General features: G+C 42.9%; 3 protein-coding genes across 6 annotated transcripts; 2 read left to right on the top strand and 1 right to left on the bottom strand.

Moving 5' to 3' along the window:
* The first annotated feature begins 637 nt into the window (after positions 1-637).
* LOC126994678 (gamma-interferon-inducible lysosomal thiol reductase-like) lies at positions 638-4,765 on the top strand. Its single transcript, XM_050853982.1, has 5 exons — positions 638-867; positions 2,412-2,960; positions 3,351-3,512; positions 3,957-4,103; positions 4,358-4,765. The coding sequence occupies exons 1-5, from the start codon at positions 769-771 to the stop codon at positions 4,460-4,462; spliced, it is 1,062 nt and encodes a 353-aa protein (XP_050709939.1). The 5' UTR covers positions 638-768; the 3' UTR covers positions 4,463-4,765.
* Positions 4,761-7,949, bottom strand: LOC126994679 (putative methyltransferase-like protein 7A). Of its 3 annotated transcripts, none has more exons than XM_050853989.1 (6): positions 7,792-7,949; positions 7,491-7,639; positions 6,212-6,372; positions 5,866-6,000; positions 5,629-5,747; positions 4,761-5,511 (listed from the first exon to the last, which is right to left on the bottom strand). In XM_050853989.1, exons 2-6 carry the CDS (start codon positions 7,607-7,609, stop codon positions 5,248-5,250), a joined length of 798 nt encoding a protein of 265 aa, XP_050709946.1. In that variant the 5' UTR covers positions 7,610-7,639; positions 7,792-7,949; the 3' UTR covers positions 4,761-5,247. The 3 variants fall into 3 exon arrangements, with proteins under 3 accessions (XP_050709946.1, XP_050709940.1, XP_050709950.1); XM_050853983.1 differs by having other exon boundaries at positions 7,742-7,908; XM_050853993.1 differs by having other exon boundaries at positions 7,491-7,659; positions 7,742-7,883.
* Positions 7,950-11,755: 3,806 nt separating this feature from the next.
* LOC126994638 (V-type proton ATPase subunit B) lies at positions 11,756-22,950 on the top strand. Of its 2 annotated transcripts, none has more exons than XM_050853946.1 (8): positions 11,756-11,828; positions 14,045-14,271; positions 14,763-14,934; positions 19,065-19,155; positions 19,698-19,884; positions 20,362-20,550; positions 21,008-21,158; positions 21,486-22,950. In XM_050853946.1, exons 1-8 carry the CDS (start codon positions 11,774-11,776, stop codon positions 21,938-21,940), a joined length of 1,527 nt encoding a protein of 508 aa, XP_050709903.1. In that variant the 5' UTR covers positions 11,756-11,773; the 3' UTR covers positions 21,941-22,950. The 2 variants fall into 2 exon arrangements, with proteins under 2 accessions (XP_050709903.1, XP_050709908.1); XM_050853951.1 differs by having other exon boundaries at positions 11,779-11,905.
* The last annotated feature ends 4,741 nt before the right edge of the window (positions 22,951-27,691 follow it).

The raw sequence follows: 27,691 nt of genomic DNA, 5'->3' as shown, positions 1-27,691 counted from the left end.
AGATAATGGCGCCAATAAAGTAACCATATATAAAAGTGCTGTAACCACTGTAATGCACTTGTTTAAAAGAATGGTAAGAAATTATCGAGGGATCTTACGGATGTGGGTGGCTTCGAGGCTCCATTGGTGTGTGTGCGTGTCTGTGTGTGTGTGTGTGTGTGTGTGTGTGTGTGTGAGTCGTTTTACTAGGTTTTATTGATTTATGTGAAAACAACATGATCGAACACTATAGTCTGCACGTAATCCTTGCTAAATATTTCCGTCCATAGATATAAGATAAGATCCTTTTCCATGTTGTTAAAATGACTAACCGGTGAGTCGACACGCAGTGCTCTGGTTGGTGACCTTGAGAATGGGAAAGAAATAATTTAACCCATCAATGTATAATCATAAATGGCAAAAAGGATCATTAACGACCAAAACCCTTCAAACTACTGGACTTAATCACTCTATTTGACAACTTCAATGAGGTGATTATGGAAGAGGAGAAATAGTTAAAAGAAACAAAAATGACCAAACTATTTTGCAACCACTCCATGCGCAAACACATTTCAGCGCCTTACAACCGAGCCCATAAATTGTGTTTGGCTCTATATGGGAGGAGGTTACTACTCCTCACAGCCCGCTGCCTTGCTGTCAGTCTGCGGCGAGGAAGCGGTGGGGAAACACACCCTGACCATTAGTCTGTAGATTACTCTATAGGCTACACCCTCACCAGTACCAGCTATCACTATATATTGAGCTGCCACCACAGGGAAAATCACAGCCATGGGGCGACTATTGAATTTTAGTGATGTTGGTGCTCTATCGTCTCTCCTGCTGGTACTCCTGCTGTGCCTCGCCCCTCCCAGCCAAGCCGATCAGCAGGTAAGACGCTGAAACACTGGTTAACCAAGTGTCCTGGAGACTTTTATTGAATTCCAACTTTAAAGGTCGTCCACTACCTGCCCAAAGTGCGTTATTACATAATATGGGAGCTGATGACCGGAACTGCCTGACCACCTATATACTTACCCAACGACCCACTTACAAGCCATTCAAATATTATATTTAGGGTTGATTTACTGAATGGAAAGATTAGCATTTACAATTAATGAGGTGTCACAGGGATTCTGAACAAGCCAATGATCACCTATATAATTATCTCTTCACTTCTGACTTCAATTCTGAAACCATGGGCGAGCTACAGGTTCTTCAGTTGGGAGATGAAATTATCCGACTACCTACGTGCATATCAACCAGTCTTAAGCCCAGTCTGAAGCCACGTGATTATATTTAGTGTTGAAATGTTAAGAGGTAGAGTTTAAAACTACATTGGTCTTTGACTGTCCTTGATGTAGACTGCTTGAAGACAATTTAATCTGACGTGCCGGTGTTCGTTAGTGTGAAATTTTAGTTGATCATACAAGTGCACGTACATATATTAATACATGATAGATAAGCCAATTAATGCTCTAGAAGGAAGACTAATAGTGATGCCGAATACTAGATGCGATCTGGTCGAGTGTGGGAGAAAAAGAAAAGTTTAGAGCATTTGTGGAAGTCTTAACAGTTTATCTTGTCTATTTGCTTGTGTGCCCGGTGATAATTTAGGGTAATTTTCGCTTCACCAGGTAGATAATCGGCAAATACAGCAGACTCCCGTAACAACCATCTGTCTTGTCTATTTGCTTTTGACCAGGGATAGTAATTTTCACTTCCCAACAGGTAAATCGTCGGCAAATACAGCAGACATCCTCAACGTCATGATTAACGTACGTGAAAGGAAAACTGTTATTTCGCCTTCCCGTGGCTCAGTGTTCACACTTGTTTTTCTTTCATGGTAGCTTTCCTCCTCATGATCACAAGGCCCCGTGGAGCGACATCGTGGGCGAGTCAGGTGTGCCGTGAATAGGTGTCGTTAATAAGAATGTTGGTTTACGTCAGGCGTACAGGTGATAAGACTGGCCACCTGTATCTCTCTCTCTCTCTCTCTCTCTCTCTCTCTCTCTCTCTCTCTCTCTCTCTCTCTCTCTCTCTCTCTCTCTCTCTCTCTCTCTCTCTCCCCTGTGTTTTCCATTTTCTGTGTATTCCATTACTTTCTCTTTTCTGTGTATTCTATTTTACGGTCTTAGGACGCACACGCGCGCGCACACCACACAACCACTCGCACACACTTTGACAAGGCTTCCCTACAAGTTGTGGACATTTTCATGGGTAGTTTCATGATCGTGGTGGTAGTTTGACAAAGCTTCTGCACCATGAACGTGAAAGAACTCCTGGGAACACAGTTGAGCTATTGATCTGCATCTGGAAAGAATTGAGAGGCGAAAGCGTTTGAGAATATGAATTTTTATATTCTCCTCCCGCCCTCGAATCCTCCCACCACTTCCCTCGCTTGCTAATCTCAACCTTTCCTTCTGGTGACGCAGGACGCGGCGGTGCCGGATGAAATGCATGACGCTGCGTTGCTTGAGGATCGGGGGGCTACGCCGGCCACCGAGGGGGCTACGCCGGCCACCGAGGGGGCTACGCCGGCCACCGAGGGGGCTACGCCGGCCACCGAGGGGGCTACGCCGGCCACCGAGGGGGCTACGCCGGCCACCGAGGGGGCTACGCCGGCCACCGGGGGGGCTACGCCGGCCACCGGGGGGGCTACGCCGGCCACCGGGGGGGCTACGCCGGCCACCGGGGGGGCTACGCCGGCCACCGGGGGGGCTACGCCGGCCACCGGGGGGGCTACGCCGGCCACCGGGGGGGCTACGCCGGCCACCGGGGAGGTGAGTACAACGCTGCCCCTGATGGAGTCGCTGGATGATGGGCCAGCGGGCGTGCCGGCGTCCGAGCGGGTGAACGTGTCCGTGTACTTTGAGGCGTTGTGCCCAGACAGCTTCAGGTTCATCCGCAGCCAGGTGCACCCGGTGATGGAGGACCTGGCGGACATCATCACCCTGGAGCTACACCCGTACGGGAAGGTGCGGGTGAGTAAACCGCAAACCTTGTCAGCGCATTTACACTTGGAAGGATTTACTTCAAATGCGTACCATCATGTACCGGGTGTTGTAGAATAATTTAAGTTCATATTAAAACTTATCCATCGGAGTTAATACAGATGTACAACATGTGCATGTGAGTGCTATAATTGTATGCGCCTACATTTTTCTAGTGTTTGTGAATGCTGGTGTTCATGGTTCGTAGCATTTTTCTAGTGTTTGTGAATGCTGGTGTTCATGGTTCGTAGCGTGTATGTTGTATTAAAAAAATATATATTTCGGAGGACCTAACCTGTTTCCAGATGGTTACCCTACGGTGGTACAACAAGATCAGTTATGTCATGATTAATTAACACTATCTAGTTTTGTTTCTCACAGATGTTGCAAGACGGGCAGATGATTTGCCAGCACGGCCCGCTGGAGTGTGCCGCTAACATGCTGCTGTCCTGCGCTAAGAGACTCTCAGAGGAGGATGCAATCTTCCTAAATTTCACGCGATGCGTCATGGAGCAGCGGGCGGCCCCGGGCGCCGGCGAGACGGTGAGTGTTTCCCCCGTTATCGTTTGATTCTTAGAGGTGGAAAAACGCGTATGAAAATAATTGTCCCCCTTTGATAATGCCTAAACTTTCAATAAAGTCATGTGTCAACTGCGTATTTTCTTGAAAATTTGCGTATATTTACTCAATTCGATTTAATTTTCAACCTTGTCAGCCTGAAATAAAAAAATCATTGAATTATTGAATCCAATAGGACTCTTCTAATGTCCCTGTACCAGAGAGGATTATAAGCATTCGTTCATGTGCCATGCAAAATGAGGCTCAGATTTTTTTCATAGAAAATCCTTCAATTTTTTTTTGTGGCTTTGTAAAACTTTGATTGTGTTAGTCTGTGGCTGGTATGGCAAGCCCCTCCTTCCTCCTTTAATGAGCTTTTCAGACATGTTATTAATCTGCAACGATCAATTTAATCTCCCAATCTCTTAGTGTGCCAACCAGACCGGGGTGGTGTACGAAGATGTGGATAGGTGTGTGACGTCTTTGGAGGGTGCGAGGCTGCAGCAGCAGGAGGGAGAGATGCAGGCCTGCCTCGACCCCCCCCTCACCTACGTACCCTGGATAACCATCAACGGGGTGAGTGTCTGTGTGTGTGGGGTGGGGGGGATGGAGGGCGCCGTGCTTTAAGGGATGACTATGAACATCTTTCTATTTGTATATTTTAAAGTAAGGTCTTGAAATACCTTACAAGGGGTTGTAAGAAGACCTCTTAATTGAAATTATCCTAATAATGAACTTCCTCTTGTGTCAATTGACTTGTTTTAGCTTGGTTTTCTTTAGCAAGTCACTGAACACAGGCCGCGCGAGGGACTAATAAGAGTTTCCCACAGAGGTTCACGTGGGCGCAGCAGGTGGCCGCGGAGAGACACCTTCGGCGGGTGGTGTGCACCACCTACCAGGGACCCAGCCCGGCGGGGTGTGCCATGGCAGGCTGATGCTCCGCGCCGCGCCCCTCGGAATACAAAGGCCGTTATGAGGAATCGAGAAAAGCGCAGTGATTAACATTTGAACTGCATCAGTAATGGAAAGTTTACTAGAAATGTCGCGAAAATATTGGTGTTCGTACACTATTTTTACCTCGTTTATCTATATTTGTCTACGTAAGTAGTCAAGTTTATAATAAAAATTAGTAACCTACAAAATTCCGTTATTCAAACTTTCAATGACCTCCTGTTAGCCGTAGTTTTCCACAGCACTGTGTGGGTAACAGACGGAGCTGAGAATAAAACCAAATTTATGGACTCGTTTTATTTGCCATATATCACGCCACATAGGAACTGAAAAACAAGAACATTTGAAACAAGAGAATAACTACGTAAAAGCTTCAGCAGGTGTTAGTCATGGCTGTCAGTGGTAGAGCGGTGAGCCAGGTGGTCAAGGCTGGTGTTGGGGCGTGAGGTTCAGGCGTTGGAGGCACTTGCTGTGTAATAACTATTAGGTTCAGTATTACCATATGATTTTTGTATTGAAACAATTATGTAAGACTATGAGGATTAACCAGAATGTTCCGCTGTAGAACCTATTTTACATAAGTCCGTATTTATAATCGGTCATTTGTCAGTAAGACTAAAATAGTTAACTCCTCTCACTTTTATGGTAGTCTGGTTTGAAAGAATAAGGTTTTGGTAGTCTTGAAGATGAGGGGCGGGTCTTAAGTCATATTTGCAAATCTCGTGAAAGAAATACGTGCGCGCACGCGCACACGCACACACACACACCACTACTTTGTGGCGACGCCTTTTAGATTAGGACTCTCAATCTCGAAGATAAAGTTTGGGACGGGCGCGTAGTACTTCTGAGCGTGGACGGAGGAGAACCCGGCCTGCTGGATGGGTGGCAGGGTGTCGCGGTCGAGGCAGCACCCGTCGAAGATGAACGGCCACACGGGGATCCAGTGGGTGAAGACGTGCTGAAGCCTGCGCCGGAGCCAATGTTTCTTGAGGTCAAACTCGACAATGTGCTCCATGAAGTAGAATTTACCACCCTGAGAAGGAAGAGAAGATAGGGTGAAATATGTACCCACCATAGGAAAGTATATATAGTTGGCATGTTCTCTCTTTCTCGCTCTCGCTTTCGCACCCCATCTCTCTCACTCACTCACCGGGGTCAGCACACGCAGTATCTCCTTCAGCGTCGCCTCCACCTTGTCCAAGCTACACAAGACCAACGTCACCACAACCACGTCCACCGAATTGTCCTTCACCATGTCCATCTTGTCACCTGAAGGGAAGCAAAAGGTAATTAGGGTATACTTCTTGCGCCGAACGAAATCATAAAACTGCTCAGCCATACAGAAAGAGGAAAGCATTGACAGGATACTAGTAGGCGATCTACCCACCTGTGGTCACTATGATTTCCTCGGCTTGAATGTCGGGGAATTTCTTTTTGTTGTCCTCGTAATATTTTCTGAAGTTTGGGTTAGGATCCACGACCACCAGGTGACTGCCGTTGGGGTAGTGGGCGAAGTTGACCCCTGCGGCAGGAAGGAATAATAACGTAAACTGAATTTGAACTCGTGTTGTTGAATTGAAAGTGGAGGAAGTTACGTAAAGTACTATCAGCGATCAAGTGAAAAAAAAATTCACTATGTATGGTTTCATCTACCACGCCTTCCTCCATCTACTACTACTACTACTACTACAATCTCTATTACTACTACAATCACTAGTATCATCATAGCTTACCCGTGCCTACGCCTATTTCCAGTATCCTGATGGCCTTTTTCTTCTGGAGTTCGGGGTCATGGGACACGATTGAGGCCATGCTGGCAAAGAGCTCCTTCTTCACTTCCTCCAACGGCAGGAAGATGTCCTTACTACAGAAGTGCATCACCCACGGGAACCACCTGGGGAAGGGGTCACTTGTTAGGGTTTCTCTTTCCTAGCTACTGTACTTACACTACTAATCGAGTATTTTTGTTATTATTATTATCATGGTTGTTGTTATTATTATTAGTAGTAGTAGCCGGAGAACTTGTAGATGTTTTTTTAGTTATTTGTTAATGTTGTTATTACTGTCTGCATTTCATGGCGCTGTTTGACTTTGTGCGTTTCGGTGGTCAGGTCATCCCTCGTCAAAGGTCAATATTTTTTGTACCTATTTACCTATTTCACGTATAAAGGCAGACACTTATGAGATGAAGAAAATAGTTAATAGATACTTCCTTACTTGGATTGTCTTATCTGTATTTATGGGGAAGGTTACGTAGAAATAGGCCCAAGTAGAATAAATTTACAGTGCAACAAACATTCAAAACTTTGAAGGTGAGACAAGGGTGCGATGTGATTGATGATGTCACGCATGTGTCAAGGAGGCACAGAGAAAGAGAGAGAGAGAGAGAGAGAAGAAAGTTTCGTTTAGTCGGCGCAACGTCTGCCCCGATTAACACCTGGGGCCGGTTTCATCAAAGGTCCCAAGTCCATGGAAGTGGTCTCAAGGAGTCCCAAGCACGCTTGGGACTCCTTTAGCACAGTTCCAAGGACTTGGGACCTTTGATGATGATGCTGGGTGGACAGGGGCGTAGGGTATCGGAAAAGCCACCCAAATTTTTCCACTTCGCCCGCCCGGGAATCGAACCCGGGCTCTCTCGGTTGTGAGCCGGGTGTGCTAACCACTGCACCACGAAGCCCCTGAAAGAGAAAGAGGAAGCAGCAGCAGCAGTATTAGTAATACTTTCAGTAGTAGTAGTAGTAGTAGTAGTAGTAGTAGTGGCGGTGGTGGTGGTGGTGGTTGTGTTAGTACCAGTAATAATATTACTAAAAGTAGTAGTAGTCAGAGCAGCAGCAATCGCAGCAGCAGTACTATCATAGTAGTATCAGTAGGAGTCAGAGTAGCAGCAGCAATGACTGCTTTCCCTAGTCAGGATGATAATCGTGACAGCCATTTGTACTCATTATATCCAACGTGTTACCATGCCAGCGGCTCTGCCCTGCTCAAGGCCACCACTGCCGCCCGCTGCCTTACCTGTCGTGCACGGCGTAGGCGAGTTTCAGGAGGAGCCACACCACTGCCAGCAGGCCCAGGACGGTGTACAGGCAGCCGCATCCCGCGTCCTCCTCCACTCCTTCCTTGGGACCGTCCATGGTTAGCCGCGTGCAGGGCTCAACCGAACTCTGAGGTAGTTGCGAATGCACTGTTAATATTTATGTGAAAGAACTATCGATGTATGATGATAATTAATGCGTTTTGTTTGAGCACTGCATGAGTCGACTTACGTGATTTGGGATGAATTTGTATTAAAAAAAAAGTCCACAGGAGGAGATACCTAATGTAAGCACTTGAGGTAGGCTGTGTGCTCCTCCTTCGCCTCCTGGCCTGCGCAGACTGACTCCAGCAGGTTCAGTGTCAGCAGTGATCCCTCTCGACAGTTACTCCACTCCCTCCCCTGCAGCTCCCTCCTTTGAACTCCCTGCCTCTCCCTCCCTCCCTCTCTCCCCATCTCCCCTGCTCACCCATCCTCCCTCTTCCCTTTAACTCACTTCTTACCCCCTCTTGGTTTGCTCCTCTCCCTTCCCCTCTCTTTTCTCACGCTCTCCCAATTATGTATTCTCTTATCAACTCTCTCTCTCTCTCTCTCTCTCTCTCTCTCTCTCTCTCTCTCTCTCTCTCTCTCTCTCCTCCTATACCCACCTCTCTCATCAGGTCTTGCACTTCTCACAGATGGCGGTGTTATTAGTCTTGACACACACACACACACACACACACACACACACACACACACACACACACACACACACACTATTCTTGGCTATGATGTAATGTATGGACCCAGATAAAAAAAAAAAAAAAACTATGTAGACTTTTTTTTTCTTTCATCACTTTCCTTTATAAACACGAGAGCATATTTGACATTACCTCCGCATAGTCACCTATAATATTTGATCAAGTTTGTAAGCATCACTATAAAAAAATAATATATATATATATATATATATATATATATATATATATATATATATATATATATATATATATATATATATATATATATATATATATATATATATATATATATATATATATATATATATATATATATATATATATATATATATATATATATATAAAATATCTTCGGTGAAGAGATTTCATACTTAGATCATCAAAATTAAAATACTAGGTTATTTTTTTTATGTTACTCAAAAATCAATACATCAAAGATAAAAATCATTTAACTTTGCCCCCAGAATGATTATTCACTGCCTCAGATTTGATATTCCATATTCGTTTGTGAGCATGCCATGGTATTGAAGGCACCCGGTGTTGTGCTATTTGGTGACCCATCGTCAAAAGCTGGCGCTTATGTTTACAAACACTGGTCTCTCGTGAGCTGCGCATGCTCAGACCAGTAAGTGTAGACCTGTACAGTCTCACAAAGCTTTTTAACACATTAAGAGTTGCTGGAAAGCTGAATCAAACATAGAGTACCACCATCCTCGTTGTTTTTAGAACGACACTCTGTACATATAAATACAACTCGTTCAGAGTGTCGTTCTAGAAACAGCGAGGATGGTGGTAGTGGTATAATATGTCTGATTCAGCCTTCCAGCAACTCTTAATTACAGTTTAAAAGCTTTGTGAGACTGTACAGGTCTACGCTTGCTGGTCTGAGCATGCGCAGTTCACGAGAGACCAGTGTTTGTAAAAAAAAGAGCCAGCTTTTGACAGTGGGGACGCCAAGTAACAACAACGGTTCAGGCGTTTCTAGTATTACCGTCCATAGGTACGTGTCAGCGTGTGGTTTTCAGGTTTTGTAAGTTTTCTAAAATACAGATAATGAAAATTTGAATTCATCTATGTTTTTTATTTGAAATATCAATATAGTATCGTTTTCGCCTATCGATCTTATCGCTAGTTAGTATCGGAATTGTGGATTTATATCGGTTTTCGGTTATCGCCTATATTTGTGTCTCCAGTTAACGAATATCAGTTATCACCGTTAAGGTTTTTCATTATCAGTTATCGGTTATCAGGAATAAGGTTTTCTGTCATCGTGCCCAGCTATGCGTATAACCCTTCCTGCAAGCATGGTGTATGGGAGAATGCAATACAGACATACATCATCGAGAATCAGCCCTTTTGACCTCTTACAAACATCTTATTCATCATTTCCCTGTTATGTATATTAGTTTGTGTATAGCAGTCATTACGTATAACCCTTCCTGCAAGCATGGAGTGTATGAACGAATGCAACACAGACACATCATCGAGATTCAGCCCTTTTGACCTTATACAACCATCTCATTTATCATTTTCCTGTTACGTATAATTGCTTTTGCATAAATTTCAGTACGTATAAGGTATAACCCTTCCAGCAAGCATGGAGTGTATGGGAGAATGCAATACAGACATACATCGTCAAGAACCAGCCCTTTTGACCTTATACAAACATTCCATTCTTCATTTCCTGCTGCGTATAATTACCTGTGTATAAATTTCAGTACGTATAGCCCTTCCTGCAAGCATGGGGTGTATAAAAGAATGCAATACAGACATGCATCGCAGAGAACCAGCCCTTTCGACCTTATATACTAACCTTATTAATTTTCCCATATGTTGCCCACCTGAGGCCCACATTTTTTGCTGGCTGGGCACCCTTATACCCAGAGGAGGGCGCGGTACTGAAAAATCAGTAGTGCGGTTGCGGTAGTGCGGTTCCTTTTTTTTTTCTTTCCCAGTGCGGTACGCGGTGTGCGGTACTGCGTTAGCGGTAGTCAAAATAAAAATACTATCTATCCTATCCTGGCTCTCCAAACAAAGGAAACATGCTTAAAATAGTACAATTGCCTTAATTTACAATAGATTTTCCCAAAATAAAAGCAATAATAAATCAAACTGCTACAAATGCACTTTTGGAATCAATTTATTTACTAGTTTAGTCTGTATTTAGTATTTAATTTTGAACAATAACTGAAAAGACAATGATTGAATCACTGATTCTGATGACTGATACCGATTGACTGAGTCCGATTCACTGTAAAAAAAAAAAAAAAAAAAAAAAAAATTCTGAGCATGCCGCGCTGCAGATGTCGTCTTTGATAGTTTTCAAAGTACCACAAAAAAGCACCGCAGGATTTTTTAGTGCGGTCCGCGGTAGTGCGGTATTTTCAGAAATTTTGCGGTGGTGCAGTAGTGCGGTACTTTTTTTGTGATGCGGTACTATCACACTACCGCACTACCGCTCTAAGTACCGCACCTCTGCTTATACCACCCTTTTATCACCCTTATACCACTGTCACGCATCACCATCGGCACCATCACCCACTATCTTCACCACAACCTGCACCGCCTTCGTCACCATCCCATTCTTTTCGATTACCACTATCACCATGACCTCCATCACCATTACCAGCACCTCTGCCTTTCTTTTTCTATGTTATATTCATCATTAACACCATCATCATCATCATCACCACTCACTATCATCACCCTCTCTCCCATCACCACCACCACTATCATCCACCACTATCAGCATCAGAATAAGTACAAGATCACATTAAAATCACTATCATTATCACAAACCCCCATCACTATACTCACCATCATCATACCTAACCCTCACCATCCATTCCAACACCATATTCCACGGATTTCATTACCATATACTACTACTACTACTACTACTACTTGCTAGGTTGGTGAAGATGGGAGCATACACTATTATAAAAGAATACAATCGCGCATGACCTCCGTGTTCATCTCCGTACCATTGGGATATAGGAACAAGGGCAATGCATAGCCGGGTTACTAGCTTTACCAATTAATGTTTATTGCTCAGACTCACAGTAAAATATATATCAAACTGACCCTCATGATCAAACTTGTTAATTGTGTACAACTTAAAATCTACGGTGGAGTCTGTGATCGAGGTTGATTTATAAACTCACAAAGTACAGGCGAATGAAGAATCTGAGTACAGGAAATAAGAGTTTTGGCTATGCTCTTTTAAATTTAAGCTTTAGAAAGGAGAAAAGTAAGCTCTGAACTGATTATGGACAATTAAACAAGTATATTTTTTGGATTTCGAAGTTGATTCATAAACTCACAAAGTACAGGAGAACAGAGAGTCTGAGTACAAGAAATTAAAGTTTTGGCTATGCTCTTTTAAATTTAAGCTTTAGAAAGGAGAAAAGGAAGCTGTGAAGTGGTCTATGGACAATTAAACAAGTATATTTTGGATTTGGCGCCGTATACACCATGGCGGGATCGAAGGAGAGTGACACGAGGGGCCGCCGTTCGATCCCGCCATGGCGCGCGTGTCCATTGATCAGCTGACATCATATGACAGACGCCGCCGACCCAGTAAGTCCACTCCACAGTTTTCTCTCCTGCTCCTCACTGATTCCACGCCCGGGTCCACATTTCCGGTATTTTGTAAGGTAAAGTAGTGGCGGTGAGTTCTGCGGGGCTTGTGGCGGCGGGGAAGGAGAAAACGAGGCAAAAAAGGGTAAAAATGTCTGGGTGGGAGGGATGCTGGAGGCTGGGAGGTTGGGAGTCTCATTTTTCTCGTCTGTGTCTCAACGCCGGGTTTTTAGATGTTGTGCTTCCCCCTGATTTTTGGTGTACAGTATTAGGGTTAAGTTATTCTATTGGCAGGTTTTGGTTGTGTGTTGGTGGTCTGTTTGAGCCTGGCATTGATCCCCAGACTCCCTCACCCCAGACAATTGTGAGGGACGTGAGCATTTGGGGATTAATTCAGTAAGAGGATTTGTGAGTGAAGGTCGAGTGCTTTTGTTCAGCTTTGTGAGGTGAATGAGCATGGTTGTCGGGTATTGGCGAGTGTTGCTGGCATTCACATTTTGTTTGGTTAGCCAGTCAAAATATCTCCTATGTTGTGAGAGCAATTGTGTGAGTTTTGTGAAAAGATATGGATTTTTATTATTTAAAAAATTATGTCGCTCCAGTGCTTAACGCTTTTTTTTGGATAATATCTAGGTGGTTTCTGTGCGTCTCACTACCAAGTTATTACTTACGTTGTGTAGTGCGTAATGCCATGTCTATATATATAGAATATAAAATAAAGAAAAAAACTACTTGTATAATAAAAATATGATTTACATTAAATGCACTGAGATGTACACCCTTCCTGTTCTGGGTCTGTGAGATCATCAGATACTGCTCTGGATATTAAGTTAACCTGCTGGAGGTTACGTCCCCTCGTAGGTTAGCGCGAGTTAAGGTAGGGAACAATCCGTTATAAAGGCTGTAGTCACTACTGACCCGAGACCTAGATCAATTGTGCACACATCATATTATTTAGGTGGGTATTTCTCAGTTTATAAAGAAGTTCGAAAAATTCATATCTGCTTCCTTTCTAATGAGACTTTCTATATAGCAAAATGAGGTCATTCTTTGATGATTTACACCATAAGGTACTGGCTATCATGTGTTTGAAGATACACTAAACTTAACCTAACCTAAACTAAAAAAAACCCAAGCAGTTATTATAGGTCTTGACTCAGAAAACTCATATATGCTTCCTTACTAATGAAGCTTTCTATACAACAAAGTGAGGTCATTCTTTGTTGATTTATACAATAAGGTGCTGGCTATCATGTGTTTGAAGATACCCTAAACTTAACCCAACCTAACAAAACCCCCAACAGTCACTCTAGGTCAGGCATCACCAAATGGCGGACCCCGGTCCGGATCCGGACCGAGCGATGGTTCTGTCCGGACCCGTGACCAATCTCTGCGGGGGGGACAGCGGGAGGGGAGTGTGCGGTGGGCGGCGCGCCGGGCTGGCGCGTGTGTGTCAACACAGGTGGTGAGTGTGAACAATCTCAAATTTCTGCAGTAGGAAGGTCAAGCTAATATGCAAAGTGCATGGTGGGTGGCGTGCGGGGTGGGTATGGGTGTGTGGTGGATCCATGGAGCATCAGGGTGTGGGTGGGTGTGGCAGCCAGCGGGCTCTAGGTCATGACTCAGAAAATTCATATCTGCTTCCTTATTAATGAGACATTTTATATAACAAAGTGAGGTCATTCTTTGTTGATTTATACCATAAGGTGTTGGCTATCATGTGTTTGAAGATACCTAAACAAATTCATATTTGCTTCCTTAGTAATGAAACTTTCTATACAACAAAGTGAGGTCATTCTTTGTTAATTTATATCATAAGGTGCTGGCTATCATGTATTTGAAGTTACCCTAAACTTAACCTAACAAAACTCCAAACAGTTAGTATAGGTCTTGACTCAGAAAATTCATATATTCTTCCTTACTAATGAGACTTAATTAATGATATCAAGTACACTTCGTAATAGTATTTGTGAATGAGTGACTGCCCTGTTTGCTTGTCCTTTGCTTCTACATTGGATGATTCTGTGAACTGAGTCGCCACAACCAGTGTATCTGAGTTATTAATTTAATGGTGTTGTGTCACTGATTAGGCAACAATAGGTTACTAGTTGTTTGGTGATAGTAATTATAGATTGATTTAGCATGAGATTAAATTTTATTTTTAACTTTTTTAACTTTTTGTTGTTTTGTAATGCAGAATTTTCTACCTCATGCAGAAATGACTAGTCTTGGCCACTTGGAGCATGTTGCTGCTGTGCAGCGGGACTACATCGCACAGCCACGTCTGTGCTACAAGACTGTGACTGGCGTCAATGGCCCGCTGGTGATCCTTGACGATGTCAAGTTTCCCAAGTTTGCCGAGATCGTTAATCTCCATCTGGCCGATGGCACTGAGCGTAAGGGACAGGTGCTGGAGGTCAGCGGCGCCAAGGCTGTGGTTCAGGTGAGTGTTACCTGTTACCTCCTGCTGTTGTATTGACTTATCACTAGATGTTGATGAAGAGGCAGTTTCTGGGTTATAAATGAGGTCCATTCTTATGGTGGTATGTAAGTCTGATATGTCTAAACTGAAATGCATGAACACTTCATCAGTTTGCCAAATATTAGTCTGTAGGTGAAGCATACATTTTACCTCTGTGCATACAAACCTTAAATCACACTTCCAAATACTGTTGACTGTAGCATTTCAAGCACACACCCACTTTAAAAGATTAATTAAAAAAATCAAAGGCTAGATAGATTAACACTCAAATACGACCTTAAGATTTTGCAAAATTAGCAGAGCTATAGTGTGATTGAAGCCTTCCTTCCTGAACAGCTGAATAAACCACCATCCAGCCAATTAGAATTTGTCTGCAAAGTCACATACTTTCTCTTACAAATTGTGTTTCATATTGATGGCCCTGCACTCCTGAAGGTCAACTATTATTCCAGGTGTTTGAGGGCACATCAGGTGTGGATGCCAAGCATACCATCTGTGAGTTCACTGGTGACATTCTGAGGACACCTGTGTCTGAGGACATGTTGGGCCGTGTGTTCAACGGGTCCGGCAAGCCCATCGACCAGGGCCCCTCTGTGCTCGCTGAGGACTTCCTTGACATCCAGGGTAAGGAAGAGAGGGAGGTTATTTAACATTGGGTAATTATTATGATGTGGTCTATCCTTGATTGTTGAGTAACCTGACTATCAAATAGAGTAATCTGACACCAGTATATATACCAGAGGAACTATACCATAGGGGTATAGGTTGGGGTATACGATACCCTTAGTGTTTATGTGTCTGTGCCCAGGGCCAGCAGTCAGCCAGATTAACTGAGGGCAAAAATTTTGTGGCTGCTGATAGGCTGCATCAGCAGAGTCCCTCCTGGCCACTGATTGGCTGAGAGCTGGAGTGGTGTGGCCAGTGAGTGGCTGCAGCACCCTGACCTCATAGTGACTTGCCTTTCTGGGAATGGGCACATTGAAGAAATATAAGAACATAAGAACGTTGGAGTCTGCAAGAGGCCGTTAGGCCTATACAAGGCAGCTCCTTTGACCCTAAGCTCCCGTGTATCTAACCCCACCTAATATCGCTGTCCATGAATTTATCTAATCTATTTTTGAATATGACAATTGTATTGGCACTCACCACATGACTGCTAAGCCTATTCCACTCATCCACAACCCTGTTAGTAAACCAATTTTTGCTTATGTCCCTGTTGTATCTGAATTTATCCAGTTTAAACCCATTACTTCGTGTCCTACCGGGTTCTCTTACCAACAAAACCTTATGAATGTCTCCCTTATTAAAGCCCTTCATCCATTTATAAACCTCGATTGTGTCTCCACGCACCCTTCGCCTTTCTAGAGAATGCAAGTTTAACTGTTTGAGTCTTTCCTCGTATGGCAAGTTTCTCAACCCCTGAATCATCTTAGTCATCCTCCTCTGCACTGATTCTAACATTTGGATATCCATTCTATTGTAAGGTGACCAGAACTGAACCGCATAGTCAAGATGAGGTCTAACTAATGCTAAATATAGTTTGAGGAAGACTTCAGCACTTCTGTTGCTTACGCTCCTTGAAATAAATCCCAGTACCCTATTTGCTCGATTTCTAGCTTGAATGCATTGTGCCCTTGGACGGAGATCAGAGCTCACTAAGACCCCTAAATCTCTCTCACACCCAGACCTGCTTATGAGAGTGTCATTTAAGCAATAGTTGTGAGAGGGGTTGCTCCTGCCTACACTCAGAATACTGCACTTCCCTACATTGAACTCCATCTGCCATTTATCCGCCCAGTCATACAATCTGTTTAGTTCATCCTGGAGAATACTAGTGTCCTGATCCGACTCAATTACTCTACTGATCTTGGTATCATCTGCAAACTTACTGACATCACTACTAATTCCTGTATCTAAGTCAATGATATAAATAATAAGCAAAAGTGGACCTAATACTGAACCTTGTGGGACCCCACTCGTAACACATCCCCAGTCAGATCTTTTACCATTGATTTGCACTCTTTGCTTCCTATTGCTAAGCCACACCTTGACCCAGTTCAAAACTTTACCCTCTACTCCGTGAGCCTGTAATTTAAGCAACAGTTGTTGGTGAGGAACTTCGTCAAACGCTTTACTAAAATCAAGATGGATTACATCATAATTTTCATCTCTGTCTACCGCCTCAAATACTTTATTGTAGAAGGACAAGAGATTGGTGTATCATGACCTACCTTTTGTGAATCCATGCTGCGAGTCATGAATTAAGCTGTGTTTCTCTAGATGCTCCCGAATGTTCCTGGCTATTATGGACTCCACCATCTTGCCTATAACAGATGTTAAGCTAATTGGGCGTTAGTGTGAAGCAGCTGACCTGTCCCCTTTTTTGAAAATCGGCATCACATTAGCTACTTTCCATAGGCTGGGCACATAACCAGTATTTACCGACATCTTAAAGATGTCGGTTAGTGGGTCACTGAGTACTTCACCTAATTCCTTTAATACCTTCGGAAATATCCCATCAGGACCTGGCAACTTATTCTTCTTAAACTTACCTATCTCATCCTGAACTATTTGTCTGGTAATGATTATTTCCCCCAATTTATCGCCATCCCCGCCCTCGTACACCTGAACCCTTTCTGGAATAGTCGTTCGATCCTCTTGTGTGAATACTGAAAGGAAGTAGTCGTTCAACAATGTGCTCATATTTTCGTAATTTTCTGCTAGCTCCCCTGTGTTTGTTTTCAGCGGTCCAATTTTCTCCCGTGTTTTTGTTCTATACATCTGAAAGAAGCCTTTAGGATTACTTTTTGCCTCATTTTTACTTAGATCTCATAATTCCTTTTTGCTATCCTGGTGTTCTTCACTAATCTAGATAGTTCAACATACCGGCTCCTGAGATGTGTTTCACCATTCTTTATTTTCTGATAAATTCCCTTCTTTAACCCTATCTCGTGTTTTAGTCCACGAGTCATCCACTTAGGGTCATTGTTTTCTTTTCTAAGTGTTCGCTGTGGTATATGCTGTCCTTGCCCCTCTACTATTACTCTAACTAAATTATTGTAAGACATTTCTACCTGGTTCTCCTGGCTCTCCAATCCACAGTTCTGGACCTCATGAATCCCTAAATTATCCTAGTTTACCCCTTCAAGATGTCTTCGAAGCCCCTCGTAATTTGCTCTTCTAAAATCTGGCACTAACACTGGGTTTGGTTCGCTGGTTACCGCCCAGTCTAAGCTAAAACGAACCGTTCTGTGGTCACTATTTCCTAACTCTCCGCCCACCTCCAGGTCATGTAGCAAGTTTCCATTATTAGTTAGGACTAAGTCTAATATGTTATCTCCTCTGGTAGGCTCAGTAACTACCTGCTTAAGGAAATTATCTGGTATAACTTCAAGAAAATCCTCGGCTTCCAGGTCACCCACTAGGTCTTCCCAGTCTATATTCCTATAATTAAAGTCCCCCATTACGCAGACATTTTTACTCCTGCTCGCCCTGCCAATCTCCTGTAGTAATATACTTGTGTCCTGCCTGTTAAGGTTGGGTGGCCTGTACATAACTCCTAGAGTTAGTTTTTCTTTCCCTTTGTAAACGTCCACCCAAACTGATTCTGAATCCATGTTAGTTTTGACTGAATTGTTAACTAAACATTTAAGTGAGTCTTTAACATATAGTGCAACTCCACCTCCCTTTCTGCCCCTTCTGTCTTTGTGAAACATCTGATAACCCGTTATTTCAAATTCGATCTAAAATTTATATATATATATATATATATATATATATATATATATATATATATATATATATATATATATATATATATATATATATATATATATATATATATATATACATATATCATTGTATATTTTTCATTCTTATTATGTATTGGGTATTTTTGTAGTAATTTTAATGTTCAGTGGTAGTGTAGATTTTTGGGAATCAGATGTGATATCTCAGCTATGTAGTACAGAGGACTTCCAGTAAATCTTAAGAATAAAGAATAGCGGCTCCTAGCGGGTGTGCATTTAGGGCACAGTGTTGTGGTAATTACAACATTTCTAGCACGTACGACTGGGTTTTGACAAGCAGACAGGTGTGTTTATGTCACAAGGGGTGTATTTTTCCACGCTGGCCTCACGATTTCTTCTAAGTCGATGGGCGATGAGACTGTGAGCTCCGGGGTGAAGAAAGAGAAGAGCCCATGCGGAAAAATACACCCCTTGTGACATAAAAACACCTGTCCGCTTGTCAAAACCCCGTCATACGTACTAGAAATGTTGTAATTACCACCACACCGTGCCCTACATGCACACCCGCTAAGAGCCGCTATTCTTAAGAGTTACCAATTTTTTTAGCACAAGTTAATTTCACACAACTTACTTTGAAACCTGTCTTGCATTATATAAAAGTCCTACTGTACCAAGGAGAGCTGGCCAGTATTCTGTATTGTGGACTGTGTAAACTTGTGATGTGTTTGTGTCTGCGGTGGGGAGGATTATCGCTAATGATAATGTATTTGTGGCAGTGATTAGTGATAATAGTGAGGCTCTATCTATGTTCCTGATGTGCTTGTTGAAGTTAAATTAAGGCAGAATATGAATAACTATCATTAAGCCTCAATGATGAAGGTGATGTATTTGTGATGGTGCTGTAAGATGTTGATATGATGGTGTCTTGCAGTGGTGATTGGTGGTGGTGCTTTATGAATGTTGATATGATGTGGTGGTGTCTCATGTCTGCCCTCACCCCACCAGGTCAGCCCATCAACCCATGGTCCAGGACATACCCTGAGGAGATGATCCAGACTGGTATCTCTTCCATTGATGTCATGAACTCCATTGCCAGGTGGGGAATGCAATTTTTATTATGGCATGTAGTTTCTTTTATTTTCCTTTTTGTCTCCTTTTGTTTCCATGCTATGTTAGGTAGGCATTTCAAACCATATGCATATACATATCTGCCAGCATGTCCTCTCCATGCAAAGATGATTTATATTTTAAGGCTATAATTCTTGATGGGTTTTGGGGGGTAATTGAGAATGATTTTGATATAATTGTTTGATTATAGAATTATTGTTTGACTGTAATCAAACATACTGCATTGTATGCCATTGTACAAAAAGTTTTTAATTTATTTTGGCATCACTGTCGTTTATATCCATTGCATTTGCTTCATCATTTATTCACTTTATTGAAAAGATTGCTTAAAAATTATGTGAAAGAAAATTTTTATGGAATAGCTGACATGAAAATGGCTTAAAAAGGGATTGATCACATTTTAATTTGATGAATATGTAGACTGTCTTTGGAATCTTTATTGATCTATGATATTGGTACAGTTTGGAAAATGTTTGATGAATAATACTAATCTTGAGTAATCTCCTCCAGAGGTCAGAAGATTCCCATTTTCTCCGCTGCCGGTCTCCCTCACAATGAAATCGCTGCCCAGATCTGTCGTCAGGCAGGTCTCGTCAGTCTGCACAGCAAGGGTGTGCTCGACGACCACAAGGACAACTTTGCCATTGTGTTCGCTGCTATGGGTGTCAACATGGAAACCGCCCGATTCTTCAAGCAGGTTAGTGGGTGTTTGTTTTTAATTTGGCCTGGAGAGGGTCAGTGGTGGTGGTAGTTTAATAATGGTGTTTGGAAGTCTTGATTTTTTGTTGTTGTTGTTGTTGTGGAAACTGTGTTTACTTTAAGGGGTTTGTCAGGAGAGTTTGTGTTAAAAGTCTGATGAGTGTGTGGAGCCTTTCTCATGAATGGCATATCTCTTCTCCTTGTTACACTTCTAGAAATTTGACTATAGTACTGGTAACTAATTTCAAACAGTAACATAATCCTGATGTGTTGAATGATGAGCTTTGCAGGTGGTTGTAACTAGAGCTGTTGCATCTTTGATTCACACACATTTTTCCATTTTAGTATTGATGAGCTATATAATTTCCTGAATCAGACCTAACAATAAGTGAATTTGATACCCCACCATGGGTACAGGAAATAGGGTATTACAAAATCAAGTGTCCCTTTTCTCATCCATTACCATCCCCAACAGGACTTTGAGGAGAATGGCTCCATGGAGAATGTGTGCCTCTTCCTGAATCTGGCCAATGACCCCACCATTGAGCGTATCATCACCCCCCGTCTTGCCCTCACCACCGCCGAGTACCTCGCCTACCAGTGTGAGAAGCACGTCCTCATCATCCTCACAGACATGTCTTCCTATGCTGAGGCTCTTCGTGAGGTGAGCGCTGGAGACATTCACTGTCATTTTCTCTTGTCTTCTACATTATGTTTGAGGAGTGATACCTTTTTTGTATATTGTTATCCTCATTATTTTTTTTAATCTAAAGTGCTTTGTCTCCTATTTTGTCCTTACCCTCAGATTATTCCTCCCCAGCATCCTGTTCAGCTAATTTTACTGCTCTACTTTTTTTGCCACCATTCTTCTTTGTATGCTGAAATAATTTTGATGTAGCTTCATTAACAACAAAAAAAATCTGCATACCCATAGCTTCAAATTCTTCAGCAACAAAGACATGCACCTTAAAAAAATGTCTTGCAGTCCGGAGGTGTGTCAGTTTGGATACCTCAGCAATAAAAGTGGTGACGAATAAGAAAAAAAAGCGAAGAAGGAAATGAAAGAAGTACTGTAGATAGTAAAGGTAGGAAAAGTAACATGCCTCCCTCCCCTCCACCAGGTGTCTGCTGCCCGAGAGGAGGTGCCCGGCCGTCGTGGTTTCCCTGGTTACATGTACACCGATTTGGCCACCATCTACGAGCGTGCCGGCAGGGTGGAGGGCCGATCGGGCTCCATCACACAGATCCCCATCCTTACCATGCCCAACGACGGTGAGTGATTGGTTCATTTTTGGGTAGTCTTTTTATTTCTGTTTGTGTCCCAACTCTGTTCTCTATGGTTTGTTTTAGCTATGCTCATCCTTTTTGTGTAGTTTAAGTCTTTGCCAGTCCTTGGAGTTATAAAAGCTGCATGTTGTTGTTACTCTGGAGAACCTTCCAAGGACCAAGGACAAAAGATCAAAGACAGAAAGAGGAAGATCAAGCCATGCCCTTCAATCAAGTATCACTTTACTGCTAAGGAATAGGATTTACCCTTTATAAGAAATGCAAGTTGAGTTCCTCATGGCTAAAAGGCTTCTTAACTTATTTTTATTATAGATATCACTCATCCCATCCCTGATCTTACTGGCTACATTACTGAGGGCCAAATCTACGTGGAGCGTCAACTGCACAATCGTCAGATCTACCCTCCCATCAACGTGCTGCCTTCCCTCTCCCGACTCATGAAGTCCGCCATTGGTGAGGGCATGACTCGTAAAGACCACTCTGATGTGTCCAACCAGCTCTACGCCTGCTATGCCATTGCCAAGGATCTGCAAGCCATGAAGGCTGTGGTGGGTGAAGAAGCTCTCACTCCTGATGACTTGCTGTATCTTGAGTTCCTGGGCAAGTTCGAGAAGACGTTCATCTCGCAAGGTCCATACATGAAGCGCAGCATCTTCGAGTCCCTGGACATTGGGTGGCAGCTGCTTCGTATCTTCCCCAAGGAGATGCTGAAACGTATCCCTGCCTCAACGCTGGCAGAGTTCTATCCTCGAGACAGGCCACAGTAAAGGGGCAAAGGACCTTCTCCAGTATTTCAGTGGGAGTTTTAAATCAGCTGGTTGTATGTCTTGTCCCAGGTGTCTTGTTGGTCAACAGTTGTTCCAAGACATGACTAACAGCATGTTGTATGTGTGGAATTGTAATGTTGTAAGATACTCAGAAACTTGACTTCTTGTGTCCAGTAGTAGATGAAGTAGAAAGTGTAATAATGTTGCAGTTTTATGTATGTTTTTATTTTTAAATTACAGAGATGAGCCTTGTTCTATTTATACAGAGTATATTTTATTTATTTTCGATGTTGAAATCAAAGAAATTTAAGTGCCAGTGTTCAGGTGAAAGTTATTAAGCAACTAGCAACTTCCATTAATGAGTTATTTTTTTGAGCTGTAGACAAAGAAAAATTATTCAGGGAAGTATCAAGTACTTAGTAGAAATATGTCTGTACTGTACCAATACTGATAGAGCCAACGTCTTGAAGCATAATGTCACATCCTGTGTAAATCATTCACTCGTCAGTATCATCATAGTTGATATTTATTTGACATGCTGGGCAATCATCCTGGGGGTACATGGTGCAGGGAGATGGGGCTTGCCTGTCTGGCCTAGAAAGCCCTGCAGCCTTAGCCCAGTTACCTATTAATTATGGTGCGCTGTGAACACCTGCCCTTCAAGTTTTGTATAGGTTGTAGACATATACTGTTGTTGCCAAGCACAATTTGTTGTAGTTAGGTGCGGTTGTACATATACATGTAGTGGAACAGTTGTGTGGTGAGCATAATGGTTTTGAGGGTGAGAAGAGTCAGTGTCTACATTTGATTGTTGAAAGATATAGTTTATGTACATTCCAGGGTGTTGATGCAGCTGCATTTAATTGAGAGATAATGATTTGTCCTATCTGTTGTTCTGTTTATAATGTGTATAATGAACTCTAAAAGATAGGGTCTCTTCTGGGTGGGTCAGTGTCTTAACCTGTTTAAACCCTGACTCAGTGGTATTAATAAAGTGTATAGTAAATGTCTGAGACATTTTGTCTTTAAGTAATGCATACATGCATGTGCCTCTGTGGTGTTATGGTTAGCATGCCTAACTACGAATCTGTGGGCCTGGGTTTGAATCCCGGTCTGGGTAGTTGGAGTGCAGCCCACCCAGCTGTTCATCATCCCTTTCAGACTTTGATAAATAGACACCTGGGGAAACCTGGGGAAGGTAAATTGTGGCAAGCCAGGTGTTGCACTTGCCTTATGTCTCGGGGTAATGGGTTCTCACCCACCACACGCCCAAGGGCCAATGAGATGGAAATGAGCACTGAAGCCAGGCGTAGGTATAGCGTATTCCCCCAACTTTAGGCAAAGTTAGGGGAATACACTTATGGTAGGTGACAGACCAGCACTGAAGCTTATTAAGTATGGAGAGGATCAGAAATGGAAAGGAGAATTTCACTGGCTTGATGGGAAAGTGAGTGTGGCCCATTTCAATGGATGATCTTTTTCTCGTGCATCTCATTGGCTATTATTTTCTAGGCGTAGTGTAATATGAACCTATCCCCACTCCTTGTTGCAGAGGGAAATGAGGTCTTGCTGAAGTACATGCTTGGAGGTCTGCCCCAGCTGCATCCACAGCAGACAATATTCTACAAATGCAAGCACGTAAGAAAAGATGAGGATAAGGAGCCATGAAGTACTGTTAATATGGGTGAGATCCATGTGTGTGGAAGGCACAGACAAGGAGTAGGAAAAGTAGTAGTAACAGTCATGGGCAGCCCTCTGTTAATAATGCAGAACCTTATTTAAAAAAAGTTTTAAGGGTTAATTTTTTCGTTTGATCATGCAGTTCAGCAAACAGCACACTCCGTGGCAGGACGACAAAAATTCCTAACCTTGTGATCCTTTCTCCCTCTCACTCTTTCCCTAGATATAAACTTTCGATGAGTTTTAGTGTAAAGTTTGGGAAAGTGACACATTTTTGGAAAATTTGGGATATTTGTATATCTTAAATATATATTAAAACATACAGAATAGTAATAATATAAAAGAAAAGGAAAAATAAGAAATGATAAAAACAAGTACCGTTGGAAAGGCACACGTTTAAATCACAACAACAGGTCGTGACTCGTGAAAGTACTGAATGCGCGGCCGAAAACAACAACAGGTACTGAATGTTTTCTCATGTTCTGACAGGTATTCTAATTTTGACAGTGGTCAGAGAGCCAGACGACATTTCAGGGTAAAATAGGAAGGGTTCCTTTCTTTACCGGCGATAGGTTACAGTCCTTAGTGGGCAAGCCTACTATTTTGTCGCTACACTTCAGTATTTAGCACCAACAGACTACTGTCAATAGGTAAAGACGGAGCTCTGTATTATCAGATCACGAGGTCGAGAGGCCGGACGATTTTCACTGTAGTTAGTTATTCGTTTTAACTATAATCAGGCTCGGCTATGAAGGCTGGTTGGGCGGGGCCAGCTCGGGGAGGCCCATATCCACAGCGGTGCCAAACCTTGACCTGGAAGTAAGGACAGCCCTCGGAGCTGTCATCGAGCGTCGGGGTGAGGGGGAAGTATTTGTCTTTAACGGGAAAATTTGGACTTTGTGTTGGAAAATGCTGCTTATGCATTGTGGGAGTCCTGCTTGTAGTGCCAACAGGCCTTAGATCGTTCGTTTCCTTAATGCTTGCGAATTCGAAGAACAAGCATTAAACGAGCTCGGAGACACCCTTAACTTGCCTAGCGGGGTATTTCATGTATTGGTGTGCTACGTCAGAGGGAATCGACTTTAGGATCATGAAAATATGCTGTTTTGCTTATTCCCTTTGTATAAAACAGTACTAGGTCACCAGTGAAAGGGATAAGTCACTGTTTAATTGACGTTGCATAATTTGGTCGGCTTTGGCGGCTGACAGGAGACGACGCAGGTGCTTAAAAGTTTTACCGCCAACGAAATATTATTTTACCCTGAAAATATCACTAAATAAACAAACGTAATTAAATGGGGCGTGGATAGGGCCATAAGAGTGAGCATTTCCTCGTTGTTGTTGTGGGAGGCGGGGGGCTCGCCGGCTGCCCCCAGTAAGTGGGTGTGATCAGCGCTGTGTGGCTGGCGGGGGCGGCGGCGGCGGGAGGTTTATGAGGCGTGGGCTCTGATTTATCGAGCCAGAGGTAGACGCTCCTCACCTCCTCTTTCTTAGACTCCGGCCCGAAAACACGATGAACGCAGTATGTATTTTGTGTTAGCTTGGGTCTTATTTATGAGGGAAAGATGACATGTTGCGCTGGAAATGTTGCGATGATGCTGAAAGAATCGCACCCATTGTATAGACACGCCTTTGTCTCGCGAGGAAGAAGAAGATAAATGCTTAAGTTGACGTTCACTAAGTCAGGAGTTTCATTACCGAAGAGTTGCGGAAGGAGGATGGAATCGGGCGTGGACTCCGTAGTTCTTCAAAGTACGGTGCGCGCGCTAACATCAGGTCGCGAGGGGCCCGGGCTACATTTCCTAACTTGCCAATACGCTAACAGTCACTAACACTATTGCAAATGTCAGGATATCTCAATCAGCTGCTGGGGATACAATGAATCAGAAATGAAATAAAAATGAGCAAGTTAGATTTAATACAAACTATTTTTTTTTTTCTCGTCGCGTTGCCTGTCGTCACGGCCCCATCGGGAAGAGATTTGAGGGTCGGGGTTTTGTTCTGGTCGTGTCCTCTTCACCCTGGATCGATAAAGAGACGGTGAGTGTTTGTGTTCCTCTCAGGGCGTGAAGTGGCTTGATGAGCACGTCAGCAGCTGCGGTGGGACTTTATGGGGCTCTGCTGGGTAATGTGACGCCGAGGAGGCTCCGTATTGCCCTTCATGCGAGGCTGTAATGCTGGGCTATATATGTGTCAAGGAAAGCGCACGAGAATGTGTGAGGTTTGCAAGGGTTTAGGGCGTACGTGTCACAGGAAAAATGGTAATGCAGGGTGTGATGGCGTATTGGGTCTCCTGTCTTTTTTGTGAAAGCTGGAAAAGACCTCTTGGTATTTGTGTGGAAAAGTTGTATACTCGTTATTTTTATGCAGTGAGTCTCTTGTCTTTATGTAAGCTACAAGAAAACTTTAAGATGTGGAAAACAGATGAACAAACACTGATCTTTGCCTCCCAAGCGGCTCAGCATATAAGATTGGCAAATCGTGAAGGAGTTTTTAAGATATGAAGAACAAATAAGCCAAGCATCGGACGAGAATTATTTGCCTCAATTGTCGAAGTAAAGCAAAAAGTTGGAAACACAGAACAAAGACAAATATCATCCATGAATGCGCGGCAAGTTCCCAGATATCCCGCGGGTCCCAGGAGGAAGGGAGTGAACAATGCCGGTAAGCGTGCAGTGTTCGGCAACTCGGATCAATGAATTGGCGACTCGAAACATTTCCTCGAGACACCAAAACTTGAAAGACGCTTGAGATAAAGGCACCACCAATGAAAAAAAAAAAAAAATGTGCATAGCTATCCCTTTTGTTTGTAAAGAGAGATAGGTAGACAGACAGATAGATGAATAGATTGATAGGAAGAGAGAGAGAGAGAGAGAGAGAGAGAGAGAGAGAGAGAGAGAGAGAGAGAGAGAGAGAGAGAGAGAGAGCACCTACCAAAAATCCTAACACGCACAGCACACGTAATACCCTCGCGTCGTACCCACGCCGCTGAACTTAATAAAACGATTCTGGGTGTGTCTAAGAACCTTCGAAGCACATGCCCGCCCGGTCCCTCATTCCTTCTCGATAACTACAGTGTCTCTTATATATTACCTTTAGGGATAGTGCTAAGATAGATAAGACGCCTGACTCAAAGGAGAAGTGAATTACAAAACACGGACACACTGGGGGAATGAGATCGAGAAAAGAAGGTAGGTGCGCACGCATAATCACTACTACTACTAACAATGATAATAATAATAATAATAATAATAATTCTACTGATTTATCATTAACGGATGTCGAAGGCAAGGTCACTTTGCGCCTGTGGGAACAATTTACAGAAGTGAGTGTGTGAGACGTCTGCCAAAAAAGTTGCAGCGTGTTGACTTTTTTTTCTTACTCATTTTTGTTTTAATAATGATGTGAGGCCAGTTTATGGAGTTAATTATAAGTTTTTCTTAGGATTCAGTGAGTGAATGTAGCGCACTCTCCCCTTATGAGTGTTTGTTTAGTTAGCGGCGCCTAAACAGTGACGCAGCGGCAGTCTTTTCATTATCTCTCAACCCTGACAGAGAACATCGATGTGATTTAAAGTAAACAGTAAACTGACTCGAATTTAGCAAGAATAATGCGATTTTTGTCATGATCTGCCTCTGTCCCTTCTATTCTTTACTTATTAATAGTATTCTCTTTTTGATATTTCTGTTTGGTTGATGACGATATATTTATTCATTACTCTTTTACCAGTCACTGCAGTAATAGCTTCCTCGCCTCTCCATAAAATTGTACTTTTTGAACAGTTCATTTCGTCCCTGCCAAGTATAATCACTCTAATCGTTTATTGAATTTCCTCGGAATATCATACAAAATATTTTATTAGACATCGGAAACAACAAAGAAATGTCCCCAGCAATGTCTGAGACTATTCTTGGACAAAACCCGGTTAATAAGAAAGGTTAATAAGAAAGGTCAGTCCAAGTGATCGAGGAGTAATATTATAATACAGTGGTAATGGAGAATGATGATGATGATGACTTTTGGAGTAGGAGTAGGAGGAGGAACAAAAGGAAGAGGAGCATAAACAAGAGT

Source organism: Eriocheir sinensis, chromosome 7, assembly GCF_024679095.1.
Source record: "Eriocheir sinensis breed Jianghai 21 chromosome 7, ASM2467909v1, whole genome shotgun sequence".
NCBI classification, from domain to species: Eukaryota; Metazoa; Arthropoda; class Malacostraca; order Decapoda; family Varunidae; genus Eriocheir; species Eriocheir sinensis.
The sequence above is the reverse complement of the archived record's forward strand: the minus strand, read 5'-3'. Positions and strand labels throughout refer to the sequence as shown.